The 20,125-nt window shown below is 39.6% G+C and overlaps 4 protein-coding genes across 7 annotated transcripts; 3 read left to right on the top strand and 1 right to left on the bottom strand.

Annotated features, from left to right (window-relative positions):
- Nucleotides 1–73: 73 nt before the first annotated feature.
- On the bottom strand, nucleotides 74–19,725 carry LOC124317859. 3 transcript variants are annotated; one of them, XM_046782794.1, is made up of 5 exons: nucleotides 19,229–19,725; nucleotides 19,071–19,163; nucleotides 18,912–19,011; nucleotides 700–869; nucleotides 74–637 (listed from the first exon to the last, which is right to left on the bottom strand). In XM_046782794.1, exons 2-5 carry the CDS (start codon nucleotides 19,144–19,146, stop codon nucleotides 504–506), a joined length of 480 nt encoding a protein of 159 aa, XP_046638750.1. In that variant the 5' UTR covers nucleotides 19,147–19,163; nucleotides 19,229–19,725; the 3' UTR covers nucleotides 74–503. The 3 variants fall into 3 exon arrangements, with proteins under 3 accessions (XP_046638750.1, XP_046638748.1, XP_046638749.1); XM_046782792.1 differs by having other exon boundaries at nucleotides 19,236–19,725; XM_046782793.1 differs by having other exon boundaries at nucleotides 19,071–19,158; nucleotides 19,236–19,725.
- On the top strand, nucleotides 1,598–4,393 carry LOC124314785 (serine/threonine-protein kinase/endoribonuclease IRE1-like). 2 transcript variants are annotated; one of them, XM_046780157.1, is made up of 5 exons: nucleotides 1,598–2,131; nucleotides 2,197–2,702; nucleotides 2,795–2,901; nucleotides 3,003–3,386; nucleotides 4,053–4,393. In XM_046780157.1, the coding sequence occupies exons 1-5, from the start codon at nucleotides 1,926–1,928 to the stop codon at nucleotides 4,209–4,211; spliced, it is 1,362 nt and encodes a 453-aa protein (XP_046636113.1). In that variant the 5' UTR covers nucleotides 1,598–1,925; the 3' UTR covers nucleotides 4,212–4,393. The 2 variants fall into 2 exon arrangements, with proteins under 2 accessions (XP_046636113.1, XP_046636104.1); XM_046780148.1 differs by having other exon boundaries at nucleotides 1,599–2,131; nucleotides 3,003–4,393.
- Nucleotides 5,681–8,434, top strand: LOC124315034 (serine/threonine-protein kinase ATG1t-like). The gene is made up of 5 exons (XM_046780393.1): nucleotides 5,681–6,051; nucleotides 6,116–6,621; nucleotides 6,716–6,819; nucleotides 6,891–7,471; nucleotides 7,919–8,434. The coding sequence occupies exons 1-5, from the start codon at nucleotides 5,846–5,848 to the stop codon at nucleotides 8,223–8,225; spliced, it is 1,704 nt and encodes a 567-aa protein (XP_046636349.1). The 5' UTR covers nucleotides 5,681–5,845; the 3' UTR covers nucleotides 8,226–8,434.
- LOC124316837 lies at nucleotides 11,715–12,719 on the top strand. Its single transcript, XM_046782723.1, has 3 exons — nucleotides 11,715–11,859; nucleotides 11,934–12,431; nucleotides 12,499–12,719. Exons 2-3 carry the CDS (start codon nucleotides 11,934–11,936, stop codon nucleotides 12,610–12,612), a joined length of 612 nt encoding a protein of 203 aa, XP_046638679.1. The 5' UTR covers nucleotides 11,715–11,859; the 3' UTR covers nucleotides 12,613–12,719.
- Nucleotides 19,726–20,125: the final 400 nt, after the last annotated feature.

Below are 20,125 nucleotides of genomic sequence, written 5' to 3'. Positions count from 1 at the left end.
TTTATTCAAATTTCACCACCAAGTTTCACCAGTGACGTCATCAATCTGAAAATCAGGCAACATTACTGCGTTGAAATGGGAATAACAAAAATATTTTTTTTCAAAACAATCACTTTTTCGTGTCCTTCTCTAGAGATTCAGAATTCTCCTATTCCCGATTAAACTTTACGATTGCTGGCTTACAAACTAGAAAAAAACGACCTTCCTCTTCAAAACAGCAAGAAAAATGACAAACAATGAAGAGCAATAAACCAATCATGGCAAACGCGAAGTTATGAGTTGGTAGGCGACATCGAACTCTTCCAACAAAAGAGTTACAATTTTCCTAACTAACCTGAAGCGATGCACTTCTGGACTTAGACTTTGACCTTAAGTCCAGATATTACACAAAAAATCCTTCTTAAAAAAAGTAGGGGGGGGGGGAGGGGGAGGATCAAAATGCAGTAAGTGAGAATAAAACCTTTGACTTGTTGAGCCAAAAAAGAACCAAATGAACGAATTTCCTACAATAACAAACAGCGAATGAAGGCACTTACATTAGGAAGATCTGCGTTGACGACATTATTGGTGTATTCCGCTGAACGTCTCGTCGACACAAAGTTGCACGTCTTATGTGACCAGGTAAATGTCCTCTCTTCTATTTAAGAAACAGAAACATTGATTAAACATTCGAATATTTAAAAAGTCCAATATTTTTACCTCGATGGGAAGCACAGCAAAGTTGCGGGAACGCATGGTGATGAGCCGGTGGGCTTCGTGACTGTATAACAACTGTTGCTATGCTTCTGCAGTCTTCTCCACAGCTCATTGTTGGCACTGTGGTTTTCCAAAATCCAAAATGACAGTCACTACATTGAAAGTGAGGGCATCTGAAAATTCGACACAAAAATGATGACAACTACACACTACTTTAGATATTTACAAAATTAATTATCCAAACCAAATAAACTGAATGGCATGACAATAAAACATTGCAAAAGAAATATATTTTCATGTTTTCTAGCAACCCAGAAAAGAAATCCTACCAGCCTTTTCAAGTATTTCAGTGCTTTAGCTTAGTGACGACAAATTTTTGTCAGTTTCTAAAAAGACCATAACATCATAGTAATGTAACGCAAACCAGGGAGTATATGTATAATAAGTTTTGTTTCTAAAACTACCGTAAAATCATAATAATGTAACGAAAACCAGGGTTTTTAACAGAGTACAACATTTTTCAATAGTTAAGAAAATTATGACTTGAATACATTTCACCAAAAGTCCAATACATTTAAATGCTCGTTTACGAAACTGTAACAACACCACTGCATGCTGCTGAAAATCTTTTGAGTTTGTGAATGTATTTAACTATTTATCTTAGGTTCATATTAACTTATGCAAGCAAAATAATTAATTGCCATTCTAACTATTTAGTTTAGAAAACGGATAGACAACATGATTGCCCTAATTCGACTCAAAAGCGCACCAAAACGGAGGCGAATTTAACGGCAACGGCGCAACGCAATATTCTCAATGGTTACCGGCAAAAGCGATTAAAAATAGACAGGATTTACCAAATTCTATATACATAAAAAAGGAAGAATTATCACAACGGCATGAAATATAGCATAAGCTGTCGATGAGATGCGAATACAAAAAAAAAAAAAAAATTATTTCAAATCGTGTCTCGAGACGGGTAGTGAAGGAAGTGAATTAATCTATTTCACAATGGACACGGATAACAAAGATTGTTACAAAATAGCGCAGTATTTCTGTATCTCGACACTGTGCTTATCAAATTGAAAAATTTTATCAGTCGGCCCTATAGAATAAATTATCAAATGCTGCAGATACTGTTATATTTCTCTCATCAAATACCACACCCTTTAGTTGAGCGAAAGTAGACCTAGTTTTAAGTGTTTTGGCAAGTTAATTTATTTGTTACCATGTTGATGTGTGATCGTCAAAAGATTTTAGGGGAGGGAGGGTTTGCCACTGTTTTCGAAGGTACTTGGGGTGGAGTGAAAGTGGCAGTCAAACGAATTCTTTTAGGGCATGCCGCAACAACGGAACAAGAAGAGAAGGCCCTGAAAATGTTGGATCATGTCAACGTCATCAAATTATTTCACGTGGAGGAGGATCAAGACTTTAAGTATTGGCAAAATGAAACCATTTTAAAGTGGCATTTTAAATCTTTACAAATAAATATATTTATAGAATGTTCGTCCTTGAATTGTGTGATGCTTCTATGGACAAGCTATTTCTCCAAGAAGATGACCCGAAAAAATACCGTGGCCCAATGCCGCCAGAAACAGAAGTCCTACTTCAATTGGCTAAAGGACTCGCGTATATACATCAAATGGAATTAGTTCATCGCGACATCAAGCCACAGAACGTACTCATAAGTTTTGATTCTGCAACCCAACAAGTGGTGATGAAATGGGCAGATTTCGGTTTCAGCAAACGTGTCAACGAAAGGGGAACTTTCACCATGAGCGATGTTAGAGGAACATACGATTATTTCGCACCGGAAATATTGAAATACCTGGACGAGGTCAGTTCTAATGAAAACGAAGCTAAGAAAAGAGGAACAGTCCAGAGCGATGTATTTGCCGAAGGCCTCGTCTTTGGCTACTTCCTTTCGAAAGGGGTTCATCCATTTGGCTCCTCAAGTTATGAAATTGGAAAGAACGTACGTACAAAGAAACCTATCAACCTCCCCAGTAAGTCTATATGAAAAACTAGTAAGCAATAATTCGAGTATTTCATTAAGAATGAAAAAATAGTTGAAATTAAAATTTTGTATTTTTTTAAGGGACAGAAATTCGCGATTTGTTGAAAGAAATGTTCGAAAAAAACCCAAATCATCGAGTTGAATCATCTACTGTAGTTCAAAAACTACAAGAAATCCCAGTACTCATGGTAAAAATAAAAATTCGTATAACGTAAAATAATAAAAGTTCGTTGTTTTCACTATATTATTTAATTTTTTTCATTTCCTTTTTTTAAATTCACTCTGCCAGATGTTCACTTTACTCAAGAGAAAAAATCGAAGCTTGGAGGAAATCGAAAAACTGATAAACGAAGGCGTGAATATCAATGCGAAAAATAGAAGAGAAATGACACCGCTATTACGCTTAGCAGAGAGCAAAAAAAATAGTGATAATTTGGTAGAAATAGTTAGTCTCTTGATCCAACACGGAGCCAACGTCAATTCAGTGGACAGGAAGGGTAAAAATGCTCTCCTTTTGTGGTGCGAAAATCATCGACAACATCGAAACAAAAGTTTTTTGGCAATCATCAATCTCTTCGTTTCAAATGGAATCGACATCAATTGCAAAGACAAATACGGAGATAATGCTCTCACTTTATTGTGCGAACATTATAAAAACGAAAATTTAATTGACATTATTCAAATTTTAATCCAACACGGAATTGACGTCAATTGCAAAAACGAAGACGAATATAATGCTCTCACATTATTGTGTGCAAATTATAAAAACGAAAATTTAATTGACATCATTCGAGTTTTGATTGAAAATTGGATCGACATCAATTACAAAAACCTATCCGGAAATAATGCTCTCAATTTACTGTGCGAAACTTATGAAAAAGAAAATTTAATCGACATAACTCGACTTTTAATTGAAAGGGGGATCATCGTCGATTGCGAAAACGAAGACGGAGATAATGCACTCACTTTATTGTGCGAACATTATACAAACGAAAATTTAATTGACATTACTCGACTTTTAATTGAAAAGGGGGTCGAAGTCAATTGCAAAATCGAAGACAAAGATAATGCTCTCACTTTATTGTGTCGTTTTTATCAAAATGACGATTTAATTGTCACAATTCGACTTTTAATTGAACAGGGGATTGACATCAATTGGAAAAACGAAAACGAAGATAATGCTCTCATTTTATTGTGCGAAAATTATAAAAGCGAAAATTTAATTGATATTATTCGACTTCTAATTGAAAATGGAATCGACATCAATTGGAAAAATGAAGACGAAGATGATGCTCTCACTGTTTTGTGCAATAATTATAAAAACGAAAATTTAATTGACATAACTAAATTTCTAATTAAAAGTGGATTCAATGTGACTAAAGAAACGCGTGACTACTTCCAGAGAAATTATGACGAAGAAAATCGCAATGAAGTCTTGCAATTACTAAATCCACCAACAAAAGGGCTCAGAAACGTGTCTTGGTGTTATTTGTTCTGAATATTTTATTAACCTGCAAAGTTGGTAATATATAAACATGTCAGTTTGTCATCTGTTTTGTCGTCTCAATTTGAACACAATCTTGCCTTAATGTGTACATAAAAAAGATGAATATAAAAACCTGCATTAGTAATCAACAAATAAACTAATGAGCACCTAAGTCTCATTAATAAAAATCTTCACAACAAGTTTGTCCCGGTGTAGTTAAGAAAATCTTTACTTGAATATATTTCTCCAAACCTCCAATAAATTTAGTCCTACTCGTTCCATGAAGGAGAAATGCTCGTTTACTGAGCTTTAACAACAATAACGATGCCACCGAAAATCTTTTGAGTTTGTGAATATATTTTTCTTAGGTTTATATTAAATTTTGCAAGCAAAATAATTGAATTACCATTCTACCTATTTAGTTTAGAAAACATGGGTAAGAGACTGAGAGAGACGATAAAGCTTGAAACATCTAATCTAGAGGAACGTACAAAGCTATGTAGCGTACGTATGTACGTACAAGCTGCAAAGATACCGGATTAATCATTTTCAAATGTTTAAGTTTAACTGTGTTTACGAAGCAACGTAATCTTTTTCTATCTCACGACTTTGCTTATAAAAATTATTATAAAAGAAAACACTTACTGTGGCCCGTGGCCCAGTTCCGCCGGAAAGAGAAGTTCTTCTCCAATTGGCTGAAGGACTCGAGCATATACATAAAAAAAAAATAATACTTCGGTTTCAGTAAAAGTGTCAACGAAAGGGGAACTTACTCGATGCAGTGGTTTCAAAGGAACGGAAAAATGGTTTGCTCCAGAAATATTAAATTAATGGGCGAGGATACTGAAAACAAAGCCCGGAAAAGAGGAACCGTCAAGAGCGATGTCTACGCAGAAGGACTTGTTTTCGGTTATTTTCTTTTACAAGGAGTTAGGCCTAATCTCTTTGGTTCAGTCGAGTGGAGGATCGACACTATAACATTAATAAAAACGATCCGGTAAAAATTACCATTTTTTTTCAATGTGTACATGATCCATGACTAACAATAGCCCTAACTAATATAAAATGAAATTCATAAAATCAAAACACCAGCATAAATACTTGCTTTTTGTCTATAGTTAATTGGCGTTATGTTTTTATGTCAATTGCTCCACTAGCCGTAAAAGATCATTTTTGAAAAGGAATCCTAGATGGGCCTTAGGTTCCTATGCCAGAATTCAATAGGGAAGAGAAATGTGCAACGCCAGTTACAAAGCAACTAAATCAACTAAGAGAAGATATTATTGACCAACTGTTTGTGTATCTTAAAGGAAGCATCACAACAGCAAAAAATGGCAGCAGCTGCTTGCAGCGACTTGCTGAGACAAAAAATTTGTTAATAAAGTCTTGTCAAAAAAGACGAGTAATGGCTGACTGAGAGTACCGAGTTGGATCAATTTAAAAATAGACAGAGATAATAAAAGTGGCTACAAAACAGCGTAATATTTATGTATCCCATGACTATGTGCTTATCAAGTTTTGACCCAAAAACAAGATAAAGGTACTTTTGCAGTAGATTAAATTTACAAGTATAAATCTCGCACCCTTCAGTTGACAGAAAGTAGACCTAGTTTTAAGTGTTTAGCCAAGTTAAATCATTTGTTAGCATGGTGACATTGGATCGTAAAAAGATTTTAGGGGTGGGAGGTTTTGCCACTGTTTTCGAAGGTGCTTGGCGTGGAGTGAAAGTTGCAGTCAAACGAATTCCCCTAGAAAAAGCCGCGAGTAATGAACAAGAAGAGAAGGCCTTAAAAATGTTGGATCATACCAACGTCATCAAATTATTTCACGTGGAGGAGGATCAAGACTTTAAGTATTTAAAAAATGAAAACAGTTTTCAAAGTAGAATTTTAAATCTTTTCGAAAATCTTTTATAGAATGTTCGTCCTTGAACTGTGTGATGCCTCGTTAGATAGACTATTTCTCAAAGAAGATGATCCGAAAAAATACAGTGGTCCAATGCCGCAAACAACAGAAGTTCTTCTCCAGTTGGCCAAAGGACTCGAGTATATACATCAAACGGGATTAGTCCATCGCGACATCAAGCCACAGAACGTACTCATCCTTTTGGATACTACAACCCAACAAGTGGTGATGAAGTGGGCAGATTTTGGTTACAGTAAACGTGTCAACGAAAGAGGTTCTTTCTCGATGAGCGGAGTCAAAGGAACATACGATTATTTCGCACCGGAAATATTGAAATTACTGGACGAGGACAGTTCTACTGATAACGAAGCTAAGAAAAGAGGAACCGTCAAGAGCGATGTATTTGCCGAAGGCCTCGTCTTTGGCTACTTCCTTTCGGAAGGTGTTCATCCATTTGGCTCCTCAAGTCATCAAATCCTAGTTAACGTACGAAAAAAGGAACCAGCCAACCTTCCCCGTAAGTTGCATGAAAAACCAATAAACAATTTTATGAATAATAAAATGAATTTTTTATAATTATATATAACGGAAATTTCGCTGTTTTCGTATAGAAACGGAAAAAATTCGTAATATAATCACAGAAATGTTAGAAAAAGAACCAGATAATCGAATTTCATCATCTGATGTCGTAGATCGATTCACAAACATTCTGAAGGTTAGGCAAAACATTTCGCGAAAACGATTTTTTAACTGTTATTATGCATTGACCAGTCTTGTTCCTTTTAGAATTCACAACAGATGTTTACGTTACTAGCGGGAAGGAACCCAAGTGTGGAAGAATTAGGAAAACTGATTCTAGAAGGTGTGGACATCAACGTCAAAGACCCAAATGGATTGACACCACTATTACACGTAGCGGGAAACAAAATTAGAAGTGACAAGGTGGTTGAGATAGTTAGTCTCTTGATCCAACACGGAGCCAACCTCAATTCAATGGACAGGAAGGGTAAAAATGCTCTTCTTTTGTGGTGCGAAAATCGTAAACAAAATTATAACAAAAGTTTTCTTGCAATCATCAATCTCTTCCTTGCAAATGGGATCGATATCAATTGCAAAGACGAAAACGGAAATAATGCTCTCACTTTATTGTGCGCAAATTATAAAAACGAAAATTTAATTGAAATTACTCGATTTTTGATTGAAAAGGGGATCGAAGTCAATTGCATAACCGAGTACGGAAATAATGCTCTCACTTTATTGTGCAAAAATTATCAAAACGAAAATTTAATTGACATTATTCGATTTTTCATTAAAAAGGGGATTGACGTCAATTGCAAAAACAAAGGCGGAGACAATGCTCTCACTAAATTGTGCGCAAATTATGGAAACGAAAATTTAATTGACATCATTCGACTTTTGATTGAAAAGCGGATCGACGTTAATTGCAAAACCACATTCGGAAATAATGCTCTCATTAAATTGTGCGCAAATTATAGGAACGAAAATTTAATTGACGTCATTCGACTTTTCATTAAAAACAGAATCGAAGTCAACTGCAAAAACATCTACGGAAATAATAATGCTCTCACTAAATTGTGCACAAATTATGGAAACGAGGATTTAATTGATATAATTCGACTTTTGATTGAAAATGGAATCGATGTCAACTGCAAAGAAAAATATAGATGGAATGCTCTCACTTTATTGTGCGAACATTATAAAAACGAAAATGTAATTGATATTATTCAACTTTTCATTGAAAATGGAATCGAAGTAAATTACCAAGACGAATACAGAGGTAATGCACTCATTAAATTGTGCGAACATTATAAAAACGAAAATTTAATTGACATTACTCGACTTCTCATTGAAAATGGGATCGATATCAATTGCGAAAACAATGGCGGAGACAATGCTCTCACTTTATTGTGCAGATGGTATAAAAACGAAAATTTAATTGACATAATAAAACTGGTAATTATAAGTGGATTCAATGTGACAAAAGAAACGCGTGACTTCTTTCAAAGAAATTATAAGGAAGAAAATCGAAATGAAGTCTTGCAATTACTAAATCCACCAACAAAAGGGCTCAGAAACGTGTCTTGGTGTTATTTGTTCTGAATTTTTTAGACAACTTGCAAAGTCGCAATACATAAATATGTCAGTTTGTCATCTGTTTTGTCATCGTAATTCAATACAATTTTGCCTCAGAATGTGGTTATCAATAAGATGAATCTTAAAAACTGCATTACCAATTAACAAATAAACTAACGAGCACCTTAACTCCATTAATCAAACCCCTACCAAATACAACTCTTTATGTATCTCGACCAAGTTTGTTTCTGTAACTTTTCAGTTTGTCTCGTTGCAACCTCTCAATAAAAATAAGCAATGAAACGCCTGCATTGCCGTTTTGCGTATTTTGTTTGTTTCAAATCTTTCGTCGTCATGGGCAACCCAATCATCGTCATCGCTCCTCTTTTAGCCTCGTTTATTTATTTCTGTAATAATAAAAGAATCAAAAGCCTGGCGGCCGGCTGCTGCCGACGGTTGGACCTATTACTTGATTGACAGACACGGAAAGGCTTTCTACCTCCACTCTCCGCAGACTGTGCTGGCAACAACTTCCAAGAGAGAGAGAAAAGTGCGGGCACAACGCTCCCGCGTTCTTCAGCGTCTAAATGGAGCGTGCGGATCATTGGATCACTCTTCTCGGTACCTCTCTCATTCTTCTTTATCTTTCTCTCCTTGCGCCTCATGTTCCCTGATATATCCCTGATACCCCCATAGACCCCCCACCCCACCCAACCCTGAAGCTTTAGAACGCGTAAATAGCAAGAGAGCAAGAGCATTAGCCGACCGGCGGTACATCGGCTTTGGTGAGGAGGGGTCGCACGAGTCTCGCATACGTAAAACCGCCCCCGAAAACTTCACCTAACTTATACCGGAGGCCGTAGAAATTGCATTGGCACCCACACACACACGCACGCTCTATAGTTAATTAAACGCAGTCAACACACACACAGCAGCCGCCGTCCGTGTGGTATACTGAGTGTGGCATTGCCCAGCAGGCCCGACTGGCAAAAGGACCGTACAGGCGTCGGGCTCATTTGTGTTCACCCGAGTGCAGCACGTCGGGGGTTTCCTTCTCTTTTAAAAAATAAGAAAAAAAAGGTCCGTTCTTGCCTTCATTAACGTCATCATCTTTAGGTAGACTTTCGTCTCCTTCTACACTCAGGATCGCAAGGATCTATCGACCCAAAAAAGGCCGAAAAACCCGCCCCGATGGAACCGAGCGAATCCCTCCAATCAAGGGAGCCGTTAAACAACAGAGGCCGTACACACACCCACAACAACAAACAAGGAAAATCGGGAGAAGAAGAAATAATCAAAAAATCAAAACTCTCTCGGCTATACTCCCGCCCCTGTTTCTAATTAGCTTTGATGGCGTATGCCGAGGTCTTTCTAGCATCACCGGCGGATCTTATTGATTTCTTTTCGCCCCTTTCGCACACACACACACACATCGTAGACACGGCCTCCCATTTCATTGCCAGAGAATAAGAAAAAGAAAGACACTCTCTGCTCCTCGGTCTTTGATGTATCGGAAAAGATGGCGCCTCTCCCAGACTCTCTCGGATGCCATTTCTCCCCTTTATTCTTCTCCGAGACGAAATAACCGTCATCGTCTTCTTCCTCCTATCGAGCAAACAATATCCACAAGGCCCCCAATGCGGATCGTCTAGGTATACACACATATAGGAGACACCTACTACTACTACTACCAGTCTACTGCTCCTGCTACTCGTCCATCTAATACCTTTGAAGGAGGTCGTCAAAGTAAAGAGAGCGAAAAAGAAGAAGAAGAAGAAGAGAGGTTGGAAATTGTTTCCGGCCCTTCTTTTTTCATTCTCCGCACCAAACGGCATCCATCCCCTCTCGAGAAAAGCTCATAGAATAAAAAAATACAACACACAGAGACTCGCTAGCGCCTATATAGCTGTTGCTATATACACCGCTCCTGCTGATGTAAAATATATATAATATTCCAAGCTATTGCGACTGGGACGGAGAAAAGAGGGTGTTGCCATGGTTACTTTTGTATTGCCCTCTCTCTCTCTCCTGTCCCCCCGCACTCACTCCGAATTCGACCGTACTTGCAATCCACTATTTACGAAGCCTTCATTGATTACCTATATGTGTGTGTGTGTGTAGCATATATATAATAAAAGGCCAGGAGGGGATGAAAGTGGGGATAGAGCCAAACCACCTTTCCAGCCCTTTTATTTATCTTCTTTTTCTTTTTTACAAAAAAGCCTTTAGACTCGCTATACTCTGTGTGTACATTTGTACACACTTTATAGATAGACAGATATGAAAAGAAGGAAATGCAAGGTTCTCAATCTCATTTTATGGCGATACTATACACACTCTGTAGTGCTCCTATATAATACCTACACAGGGCGCGAGCGCGCGCGTGTGTGTGTGTTAAAAAAAGAAGAAGAAAATCGGGACCCGTTTTTATTTATTTTTCTTGGCTGGGGATACGGATATGGGTCTCCCATCAATTAGTTGGCAGACAGGTCTTCGATAAGATTGGTTGTTAAGAAGACCGGAGAAATGGAAATAAAAACAAAACAAATAAAAATATGATGAAAGGAATCAATATAATAAACATCGGATCCATTTCATCCATTTGGCGGGTGCATTCCAGTTCTGTCTAACGGCGGGGGAATTGATGAATTTCAAAACGAAATAACAAAAAAAAAAATCAATCCCCATTTGACGATGTTACAAGTTGGAAGGAATAAGAAGAAAAGAAGAAGAAGAAAATGTTGTTGCCGATAAGAGCAAAAGAAAAGTGCTCGCCTATCTGTTGCGGCTTCGACAACGTTCAAAAGAACAAACGTCGCGTTTTTCTCTTTCCAAAAAAAAAAACAACTTCCATTTTGATAAGCAATCAGTCAACGTCGCAACTGGTTTCCTTTTCCCCCATTTCTTCCACTCCGCTTTGTTTCTTTTCAAAAAAAGAAGATGGAAAATAACCGAAAATAACAAAACTGGGACGCTCTCTGCGCAAAACAAGAGCGCGGTGACTGAACCCCTTTTTATCCTTATTTATTCAAACAAAAAAAATGACATAAAATTTTAAAAAAAAGAAGAGAACCTGATGAATGTTACATTGTTACTACGGTGGAAAAAGCATCCGCCCCGGATCAGAAACCCCGTGTATAGTTTATATTCCAGCCAAGAGGGGGGCTGTTATTTATCGTCTAGACGCGCTTGATTAAGTAACACCCGGCTACCGACGCACAGCAAAGCGCCAGGTCCCCACACAGTACACACACAGAAAAAAAGCCTCTAACTGGGTCCAGCTGTTTCTTTGTGTTCAATATATCAAATGCGGAAGAGGAAATAAACCATGGACGGTTGGGGAGTAGAGAGAGGGCCGGGGCATGGACCCGATCTTCCTGAATCGATAATTTCTTCAACTCGAAATGTAACAGAGAAGGAGAGATAATCATTGATCCTTTTTTGTTGGATTGGACATTCGCTTGATTGCGTCAACTCTGGCGATATAGGCCCTTATTAGCCCCTGATACGCACACAGATGAATAGATTAAGTGAAAAAGGGCATGCACAGTCGGACTTGATCAAATTTGGTATAAAATAGCCGAGAACTAACGGGATATGATCAAAAGCGAATAACCAGTTGAATTAACTCGTCCAACTGTCGACTCGACCAACAAAAAAGGTAAAAAACCAATTTCGTACATCCCATGACTGAAATAAATTCTAAAATCATTCGCTGTTATACGGTCAAAGCAGATGATGAAATTCTTGATGATTGTGGCTTCATTGACGGCCATCTGCTCCGCACTTCCATCGAGACTCGGCCGGCAAACAAGACAAAGCGGCAGAGAACTGGAATCGATGATCCTAAACAACACGATGGAACTGGACCCGGAAGGTTCCTTCCGTCTGGATTGGGACGTCGTCTACGAGGACCCCAGCAACCCGCTGCTTGTGCTGGAAATGCGGGTGGCCACTACCGGATGGTTCAGCCTGCGCTTCACATCCGCCGATCTCACCCTGGGCGACTATTTCTACGGCGCCTACGACGCCAGCAAGCCGAGCAACAGTTTCTTCCTGGACAAACATTGCGCCCTGGTCGACGGACTGGGTTGCGAGACGGCCGAAGGACCCAGGGACGATTTCCGCAACGATTTCCAGCTGCTGTCGTTCCTTTTCGGGACCGACTACACCGTGATGCGCATCGCCCGTCAAGTCGACACTGGCAATAATTTGCAGGACGTCGTCATTACTGTAAGTTGAATTAACTTTTACCAAATTTCTCCTTATTCAATTATTAATGGAATGTCATTGATAACAGCCCGGCCCCATGATGATTGGATGGGCCTGGTCAACCGGCATCTTCAACAACGGATTTCTGACCCCCATCGAGAAATTTGGGTTCCAGACTGTCGTCCTCATCGCAGCTGAATGAAAAAACCCCCAATGGCATCCATCATCTTGCATCGATAATAAAGTCTGCTGTGTCTGAATAGGGTAAATTGAGAGAGACCCGCGTTCCAATACATCAAATAAAAACGACAACATTTTCGGTTCATTTTATCGACTCGGCCTAAATTTCAGGGGAAACTCACGACATCAATAAAAAAAACAGACAACTCTATTTGATAAGGGATTATACGACTCACCCCACAGTCTGTATACAAAAGAGAAAGAAAGTTTGTAAGAGTAAATCGGGCAAAGTCATTAGGGGTTGATCGCCGCCGACCGTCGTGACGATCGTGACGGAGAATTCAACCCCCCAATCCCTCAATTTTATTTTTTTACCAAAATGCATTCAGTTGTAGATTATCAGTCTAATCCCTGCCAGTCTCGATTGTAATTTTTACTTTTCAAAAGAGTCGTCGGGGGCCGAGAGTGACGTCCACAACGTGAATCCGACAAGTTGTGTCTATTTCCCCCTTTGACATTTTCCAAATAAGCTCAGGGATTTCTCCGTTTTTTATTTAAGCCGATTGTCATGTTTCTCTGCTGCCGAGTCTATATAACCGAATATGCTAATTCGGTAATGCAGCGGCACCGTGCCTCAAAAGAGTCTTCCAACCCCCTCTCAGATAAATAAATAAATAAAAAACAAGTGGCAGTACAAAAAAGATGACGGTACACAAAGTATTACTGGCTGCCATGGATGGTGCATGACCATCATCATGGCCGGTTGATTTTCACAAATGAAACAGAGCGCGGGAGGGAGAGAGAGAGAGAAGGGGGTCGGTTGCTAGGGCGACCGTTGTCAAGCAACATCACTAGACATGATGAGAAAAGTGGAAGCTCTACACGGCGATTGAAAGTATGATATTTACCCGTGCCACAACTCTCCACCCACTCCCACCCCCCTCTAGTGTTACCTAGACGACGTCATATATGTAATGAACTCTGCTAAGTTTTGATGTCATCAACATCCAAGGGCCGTGATTCGTTTGGGTATCAAATCAAAATCAAAAACATTTTGTTAGGTCGACGGTTGTTTCGTGTATGATTGCATCAACCACATCAAAAGACCTTAACGTCTCTAACGGAGCATCTCCCATGGCAACGCAAACTGAACAGCATCCGTAACATTTGATGCCATTCCCGGAACACCATTTCCACTGTACTCTCTCTCCCCCCCATTCCCGCTATCTCTCCTCCCGTCCATCATCAATGGAGAGATGATGATGATGATGATCAAGTGGCCGACATTCGTCGGAACGAAACCCCTTGGAAAAGGGCGTGCAAGTGAGCGTGCACCGCATCCCGACAGCACGTGCGGCATCAGCACAGAGAGGCGCGCAATTCAAAACAATCAATCAAATTACACAAGAAAAAGGGGGAAAAAAAGAAGCCTTATAGATCTACCAACCGCCGTCGTCATTATACATATAACGTCATCATCAACTCCAATTCAAATCAGTTGTGTTGATACACAATCATGAAAGCAAAAGAATACTATAACCAAACGATATCTTTTTCTTTTGAACCGGAAACAAAACACACAACACTCCCCCGCCGTCAGCATCAACTGGTCCCCGTCGAAAATGTCTATTGACTCAACGGCTCTCTCTTTTATTATTTGTACAGCCAGCAGGCAAGGAAGAAGAGAAAGATCCCGAGGCATAACAGAGACAATGTTTGAAATTGTCATGGGGGGGCTCCGGCTCCCGACACCATCCGCAGCGCTATAAGGATCCGTCTACATAACACCTCTCTATCTATCTCCTACAGGAAAGAAAGAAAAAAAGTCTCGACCTGTTGTTGACTCGGTCGTGATGATATTTCAACAGACTCACAAGCGGCCCTCTCTCTCTCCCCCCTCTTGTGTATACGACTACTTCACACACACGAGACAGCATTCCCTGGAAAATATCACGTTCCGTCAATATTCACAGTCTCCCCCTCCATCCACTCGCCAGCCACTTGACGGCCTTTCCCATCACGTCGACACATATCGGTGTGTGTTGCCGCTGCTGCTGCTGTTGCAGCAGATGACAGAAAATTGTGCTGTTCAGCATCGTCATCGCCTCTCTCTCTCTTTCCTTCGTCGTCGTCCTAGTCGGATGCTGTGCTGTTGCCTTTTAAGACACAACGCAGCAGACGGCACGCACGGCTAGATGTAATAACTGACTAGACGTGTATAATAAATCTAATCAAATATGACTCGGCTTTTTCTCGACTCTTGAAGAAAAGCACGGCCATTGCAGAAGAGAAAAAGAAGGTGGAAAAAAGGGGGAGAAATTTGAATATACGCGTTTACATTTTTAACGGCACATTTCTTTAGCTCGTTATTAATGAAGCGAATGCTGTGTGTGTGTATACGCCGTTTAAGAGAGAGAAAAAGCTGGTGCGTGAAAGACCTCGTTAAATGTGAGAGATTATAATCGATGCGCGTTATAGGAGTAGCACAGTGCAAGTAGTACAAGGGGGAGGGGAGGGCGGCCGGTCATTGAATCATCTAGTAATTACTACTTTATTTCCAAGTACTTACTAACTATTAAGGGAATAGCTCGCAGAGAAAGGAGAGAAGAAGAAGAGAATGAGGAGGGAGGTGTAGGAAATTTGACGCTGCTGCTGGAATAAAAACGTCAGAATTCTTTATTCTACTCTTTTTATTATTACGATGATTATTCCAGACTTTTTAGGGTTCCTTTGTCGCTCGTTCAATTCACACACCCAACACACACACACAGGACATTTGGTATAGACACACAACGGCAGCAGCGGAGGGAAGATGATCTAATCCCAGCAGAGTCCGGCCGTATAACCCGAGAACAAGAATCAGCCCAGCAGCCGCAACACCACGGCCGGCGTGATGATGATGACCAGCACAGTGTGAAAATGAGGATGGTCATCGGATCCCTTTTTCGGTGGAGGAGGGGAGAAAAGAAATAGACGCGATAGTCGGTTGGGTTTAGTTAATAGGGTATGAAAAGGAGATGGGCGAAGGAAAATAATCTCATCCGAGTGAGAGCCGGGCGTTTATGATGATAATAAGCTGATTTGTGTTGGTCGACTACATTTGATGTGAGTGAGTGGATATAATAGCCGCCGCTGTGCTGGAAATTCAGAAAATCCCATTACATGGTAAACAGGGGACCGAATCTCAATAAAAGAGAACCCCGAACAGCAGAGTCGAGAGTATTTCTTATTCTTTATTTTTGGCCTATTCTGGTGTACTTTATACAAGGGCGCGGCGTGGGGGAAATTGGCTTGTCAGTGGCCGCAGCCGGGCACACAATAGGACCCAGCCTGGCCACAGAAATGGAATATAAAATATCCAGACGATGTGTATAGTATAGAGGGACGACCGAAAAAAGATCAGAGACTCTCGGTCGGCCCTCGATCTCGAATGGAGATGAGGCCCCGTATTGTGGATGTGACGGGCAGGCCCAGCAGTTGCATATCAGATCGTCGCCTCATGTCCGCTTTCTTTTTTCCATTTCCACACAAGAGGCATCAGGCCCACGATAGGCTATACACAGTGTTGTGTATAGCCCTACCACACCACTCGTAACAACATGTACAAGTGGAGCAAAAGAGATAGAAGCGTCTCACTCGACTGTAATGTAATCTAAATCGAGCGTCAGCTCTTCTTCTTCTTCTCCTTCCATTCCCCCCCCCTTCTACTTTTTTCACGAGTGGTTGTCCCAATCTTCTCGCCTTTTATAGACTAGTAGAACGGACCCTCGACAAAAACCCACTAGAGACGAGTTCTCTCTGATTATCATCCTCCGTTGCGCAAACTTCCCGCTTTAACACGGCACAGATACTCTCTCTCTCCCGCGTTCTCTCGTATTGACCGGAAACCGCAGCAGATTGGAATCCGTCAACCGCACACGCACACGCACGACAATCGACCAGAATCGTTCCCGAACAACTCAATGAAAAAAACGAAATGGAGGGAGGAAAAAAAAGTTCAATTTCGTTTTTTCTTCACAGCGCCAAAAAGAGTCGACTTTTTAACTTGACACTGGGGAGATAATTGAGGAGGAGGCCATAAGAAAATAAGAATTCGAGCGAATTACACATTCCACCCGAAAAAGATGATGATGATCTCTTCCACCTTCTTTATTATACACCCCAATTACTGGCTGAGATTTTTCTTGTTTTTTCTCAGAAGAAGAAAAAACAAAAGAACATCATTTAATTTTTCAAATTAAAAAAAAAAAGGGCGCTTGATGGCCTCTTCTGTTTGAGTGGATCGGAAAAGAGGCAAAATCAAAAGAAGATAATCATCATCCAATTATGTCCTTAAAAAATTACGGAGAGACTCGCGGGCTATAAAAGAGCAGACGACCAAAGAGAAAAGGAAAAAAACACATTAACGGATTTCAGAAAAACAAAAAAAAAGAGTCAACCCACAACAAAACTGGCAGGGGTCGTCGGCGGCGGTTCTTTTTCAAAGCGAAATAAAACACATAACAACAACAGGATCAATAAATTCTAGTGTGGCATTTTTCAAGACGACGTCAAAGAAGAAAAAAGGTACTACCAAGAGACTACAAGCAACAACAATAACCCGAGTTCGCAGTTTGGCGTCAAGACCCGTAAGAGAAAATTTAGGTGTAGTGCGCTAAAGGTGTTACAGATGTTGTCCAAACACGCCAACATTTCTAGCTGCGTTGTTTTCTCCTTTTTCTTTTCCCCCCTATTTATTTATTCTTTTTTTTTTTTTTCGCTTTAAAAGGCTCGTCGGGAAACCGGACGGCCGTGTCTCGTAACTCTCGGGTTTTCCTTCTCTCCCCTTTGGCACATAAAAACACGCACACACATCAATTTTTTTAAACATTTCCGCGTAAAGCACCGTAACAACAACAACAACACACACGACAACAATATACACACACACAACGGACAGGCAGAGAGAGAGAGAGAGAGCAAAAGGACACACTCACAGCGGTAGGGCCTGCGTGATGCGAGGTGTCGTGAACTCGTGATCGTATCGATCTAATAAAAAGCCCGAGAGAAACAGCCAGGGGGAGAAAAAATAAGGTCGTCAATTAGTTTGTCTCATTTCCGAGTCATTTCAAAAGCCGAACGCACGACGCAATGGGAGAACGAAAAAAAAAAAAGAAACACACGAACGACCCATTTAAAAGCCTTCCTTCCTTCTCCCCTTTAGGCACTTTCCCCGTGATCGATTTTCAATTTCGTTTCAAAGGAAAATGAAAAAAAAGGAACAAAATTCCAAGAGAAATCAACTTGGAAAATGCAATGGTTAGTCGTTATACGGTAAACTTTGAAATTGTCAACTTTTCAAAATGTTTTCTTACTACCGCACCTTTACCGCCACCTATCGACAAGTTCACAAATCAACTGTTCCAAACTGTTGGCGAAGACCTCCAATTAATTCAAATGAATAGAATGGGCGATAAACCTTCATCCCTTGTGAAAATGCTCTAGATTAGAACGCGGCTATAGTGCTGACTAAACGAGCAAAAAGGTATTTCAAAAAGAACCCTAGAATTGGCTGATAGTGAATTGTAGAAAAATTGTCTTCTAAACAATACCAAGATCACCAAACAACATACTTTAAATTTTACATTGGTGTTGGAAACACATTTTTCAAATAATGTGCGCAATCCACAAGTATGAAACACCATCTATTAACACGATAAAAAAAGTGTGCGACTGTTTGAATAGATGGCGGGACAACCAATTCAACAGATGTCAGAAATCGGATCGATAAGTGAAAGGGGCTTCAAAGAAATAAACGAATGCAATATTTGAATGGAAAGATAAAGAAACATAAACTTGCTGCCAACGCCAAATAAAGCAGAAATACCCGTAGTTAAAATGCAAAGCAGAGTTTAAATGATTATCGTAGTGGCGGCGATAAGTCTCCTGACCGTTTACTAGGCCTAAACACGATGACTAGTAGACAGAAACAATTTCAATGGAATAAGAACAGGAATTATGTGGCTCAACTCGATCGAGAAAGAATTCATCAACGTGCAGGACGATTAGCCAAAGCCCTGACCATTCAGACAATTTCCTGGGAGCCTGATGTATTCGAGACCGAGACCTTGCTCTAATTTCATCAACATCTAACATCTCAAAAATAGTAAATACCAACGCCATCTCTTTGTCAGATTATAATAATATTAAAAAAAAATCCCGCCTAATTTAAAACATCTCAGGTTTTCCTTTACTTCATTCTTCGACTTCGATTGAAGTAAATGTCATCAACGGATACAGCTTACTTTACAAAATTCGACGATAAAGCTGAAAATGTCCTACCTCCTTACATGTTGGCTGCTCATCTGGATGTAGTTCCTGTTGCAAACGGGATTTGGAAAGTGGCTGAGCCCTTTGAAGGACGTATCATCGACGGTGTCATCTATGGAAGAGGAGCATTAGATGACAAAAGTTCTGTAATGGTGAATTGACTTGTTATACCTTGACTTGGTGGTGGAGGTAACTTTCTTCCAGCTGAATTTCCTCGTGGCAGGCAATAGAGCCTCACAGTGTCCATCTTAATTCCATACTAAGCTAAAAAAAAATTATTAGATTCAATTTAAGAGATGGCGAAAAGCTGAAAAGCACAGAAATCTTACACTTTACCTGTGAACTGTGTGGCACTTAATAGTTCGGAAATTTTACAGTGAGGTTCCTGGAAATGCTGACTTCAGAGTGATTGCTTATACTGTAGTCTGTGGTCTTACTCCTTCACTTAGCACACTGTAACATAACATTCAAGTTCCAAGTCTACCATACTAAATCACATAAGCTTGGCTTTTATCTTTTCCATGGGATAGGATTATCAAATTAGTATCGTTGGGCTTTAGTGAGTTGGGAAGACCATCATTATCACCAAGTGTGCATCAACACTCAAAGCCATCAGTTTTCAACTACACAAACACTTTAATTCAACTTACTCTAAGACCACAATGAACTATCACATCTTCACAGTTCCCAAGTGTGTGCACGATAATATCTAAATCTAACCAAAAACCAATAGTTTAGTGATTATGCAAATTGCAAAATATGTATCGAGATGCAACGTTGCAAATTATTTTTAAATTTAACTATTTGGAAAATAAGTATTTTTTTATGCTTTCTTTCTCTTTATCGAAAATGAAAGATTATTTTAAAATATAATTTCCTGTAGTTAAAAAAATAATAATAATTTATAAATTACAGGAATTTTGGAAGTACTAAAATTTCCGATAAATAAGTAAACAACAAATAGTTTTCAAAGGACTTCAAAATGGATCAAATCGAGCCAAGTAACTGCAAGTAATCCTTGTGGATAATACATCCACACTCTTTTCAATGTCCTTAAAAAATAAAATAAAATGGCATGAGTGTATGTTTTTTTTAGCAAACAAGAATAGAAATCCCACTTGCCTATTCAAGGTGGTATTTCAGATCAGTGATGAGCTTGAAAAAGTTTCATTGGATTAAAAACAAATCACGACATTGTTTAAGTAATGTTTGGAAAAACAAGCCCT

Source organism: Daphnia pulicaria, chromosome 1 (assembly GCF_021234035.1).
Source record: "Daphnia pulicaria isolate SC F1-1A chromosome 1, SC_F0-13Bv2, whole genome shotgun sequence".
NCBI classification, from domain to species: domain Eukaryota; kingdom Metazoa; phylum Arthropoda; class Branchiopoda; order Diplostraca; family Daphniidae; genus Daphnia; species Daphnia pulicaria.
Note: the sequence above shows the minus strand (reverse complement) of the source record. Positions and strands in the feature narration are given on the sequence as shown.

Excerpts from the sequence above, each read along its gene's own strand:
- LOC124314785 (XM_046780148.1), top strand. The coding sequence starts at position 1,926 with ATGTTGATGTGTGATCGTCAAAAGATTTTAGGGGAGGGAGGGTTTGCC. Across the intron at positions 2,132-2,196 it reads GAGGAGGATCAAGACTTTAA|AATGTTCGTCCTTGAATTGT; the intron begins GTATTGGCAAAA and ends ATATATTTATAG. Across the intron at positions 2,902-3,002 it reads AAGAAATCCCAGTACTCATG|ATGTTCACTTTACTCAAGAG; the intron begins GTAAAAATAAAA and ends TCACTCTGCCAG.
- LOC124315034 (XM_046780393.1), top strand. The coding sequence starts at position 5,846 with ATGGTGACATTGGATCGTAAAAAGATTTTAGGGGTGGGAGGTTTTGCC. Across the intron at positions 6,052-6,115 it reads GAGGAGGATCAAGACTTTAA|AATGTTCGTCCTTGAACTGT; the intron begins GTATTTAAAAAA and ends AATCTTTTATAG. Across the intron at positions 7,472-7,918 it reads GGAGACAATGCTCTCACTAA|ATTGTGCGAACATTATAAAA; the intron begins ATTGTGCGCAAA and ends TGCACTCATTAA.
- LOC124316837 (XM_046782723.1), top strand. The coding sequence starts at position 11,934 with ATGATGAAATTCTTGATGATTGTGGCTTCATTGACGGCCATCTGCTCC. Across the intron at positions 12,432-12,498 it reads TGCAGGACGTCGTCATTACT|CCCGGCCCCATGATGATTGG; the intron begins GTAAGTTGAATT and ends CATTGATAACAG.
- LOC124317859 (XM_046782794.1), bottom strand. The coding sequence starts at position 19,146 with ATGGACACTGTGAGGCTCTATTGCCTGCCACGAGGAAATTCAGCTGGA. Across the intron at positions 870-18,911 it reads AGCAGCCAACATGTAAGGAG|ATGCCCTCACTTTCAATGTA; the intron begins GTAGGACATTTT and ends TCGAATTTTCAG. Across the intron at positions 638-699 it reads TTGCTGTGCTTCCCATCGAG|AAGAGAGGACATTTACCTGG; the intron begins GTAAAAATATTG and ends TTTCTTAAATAG.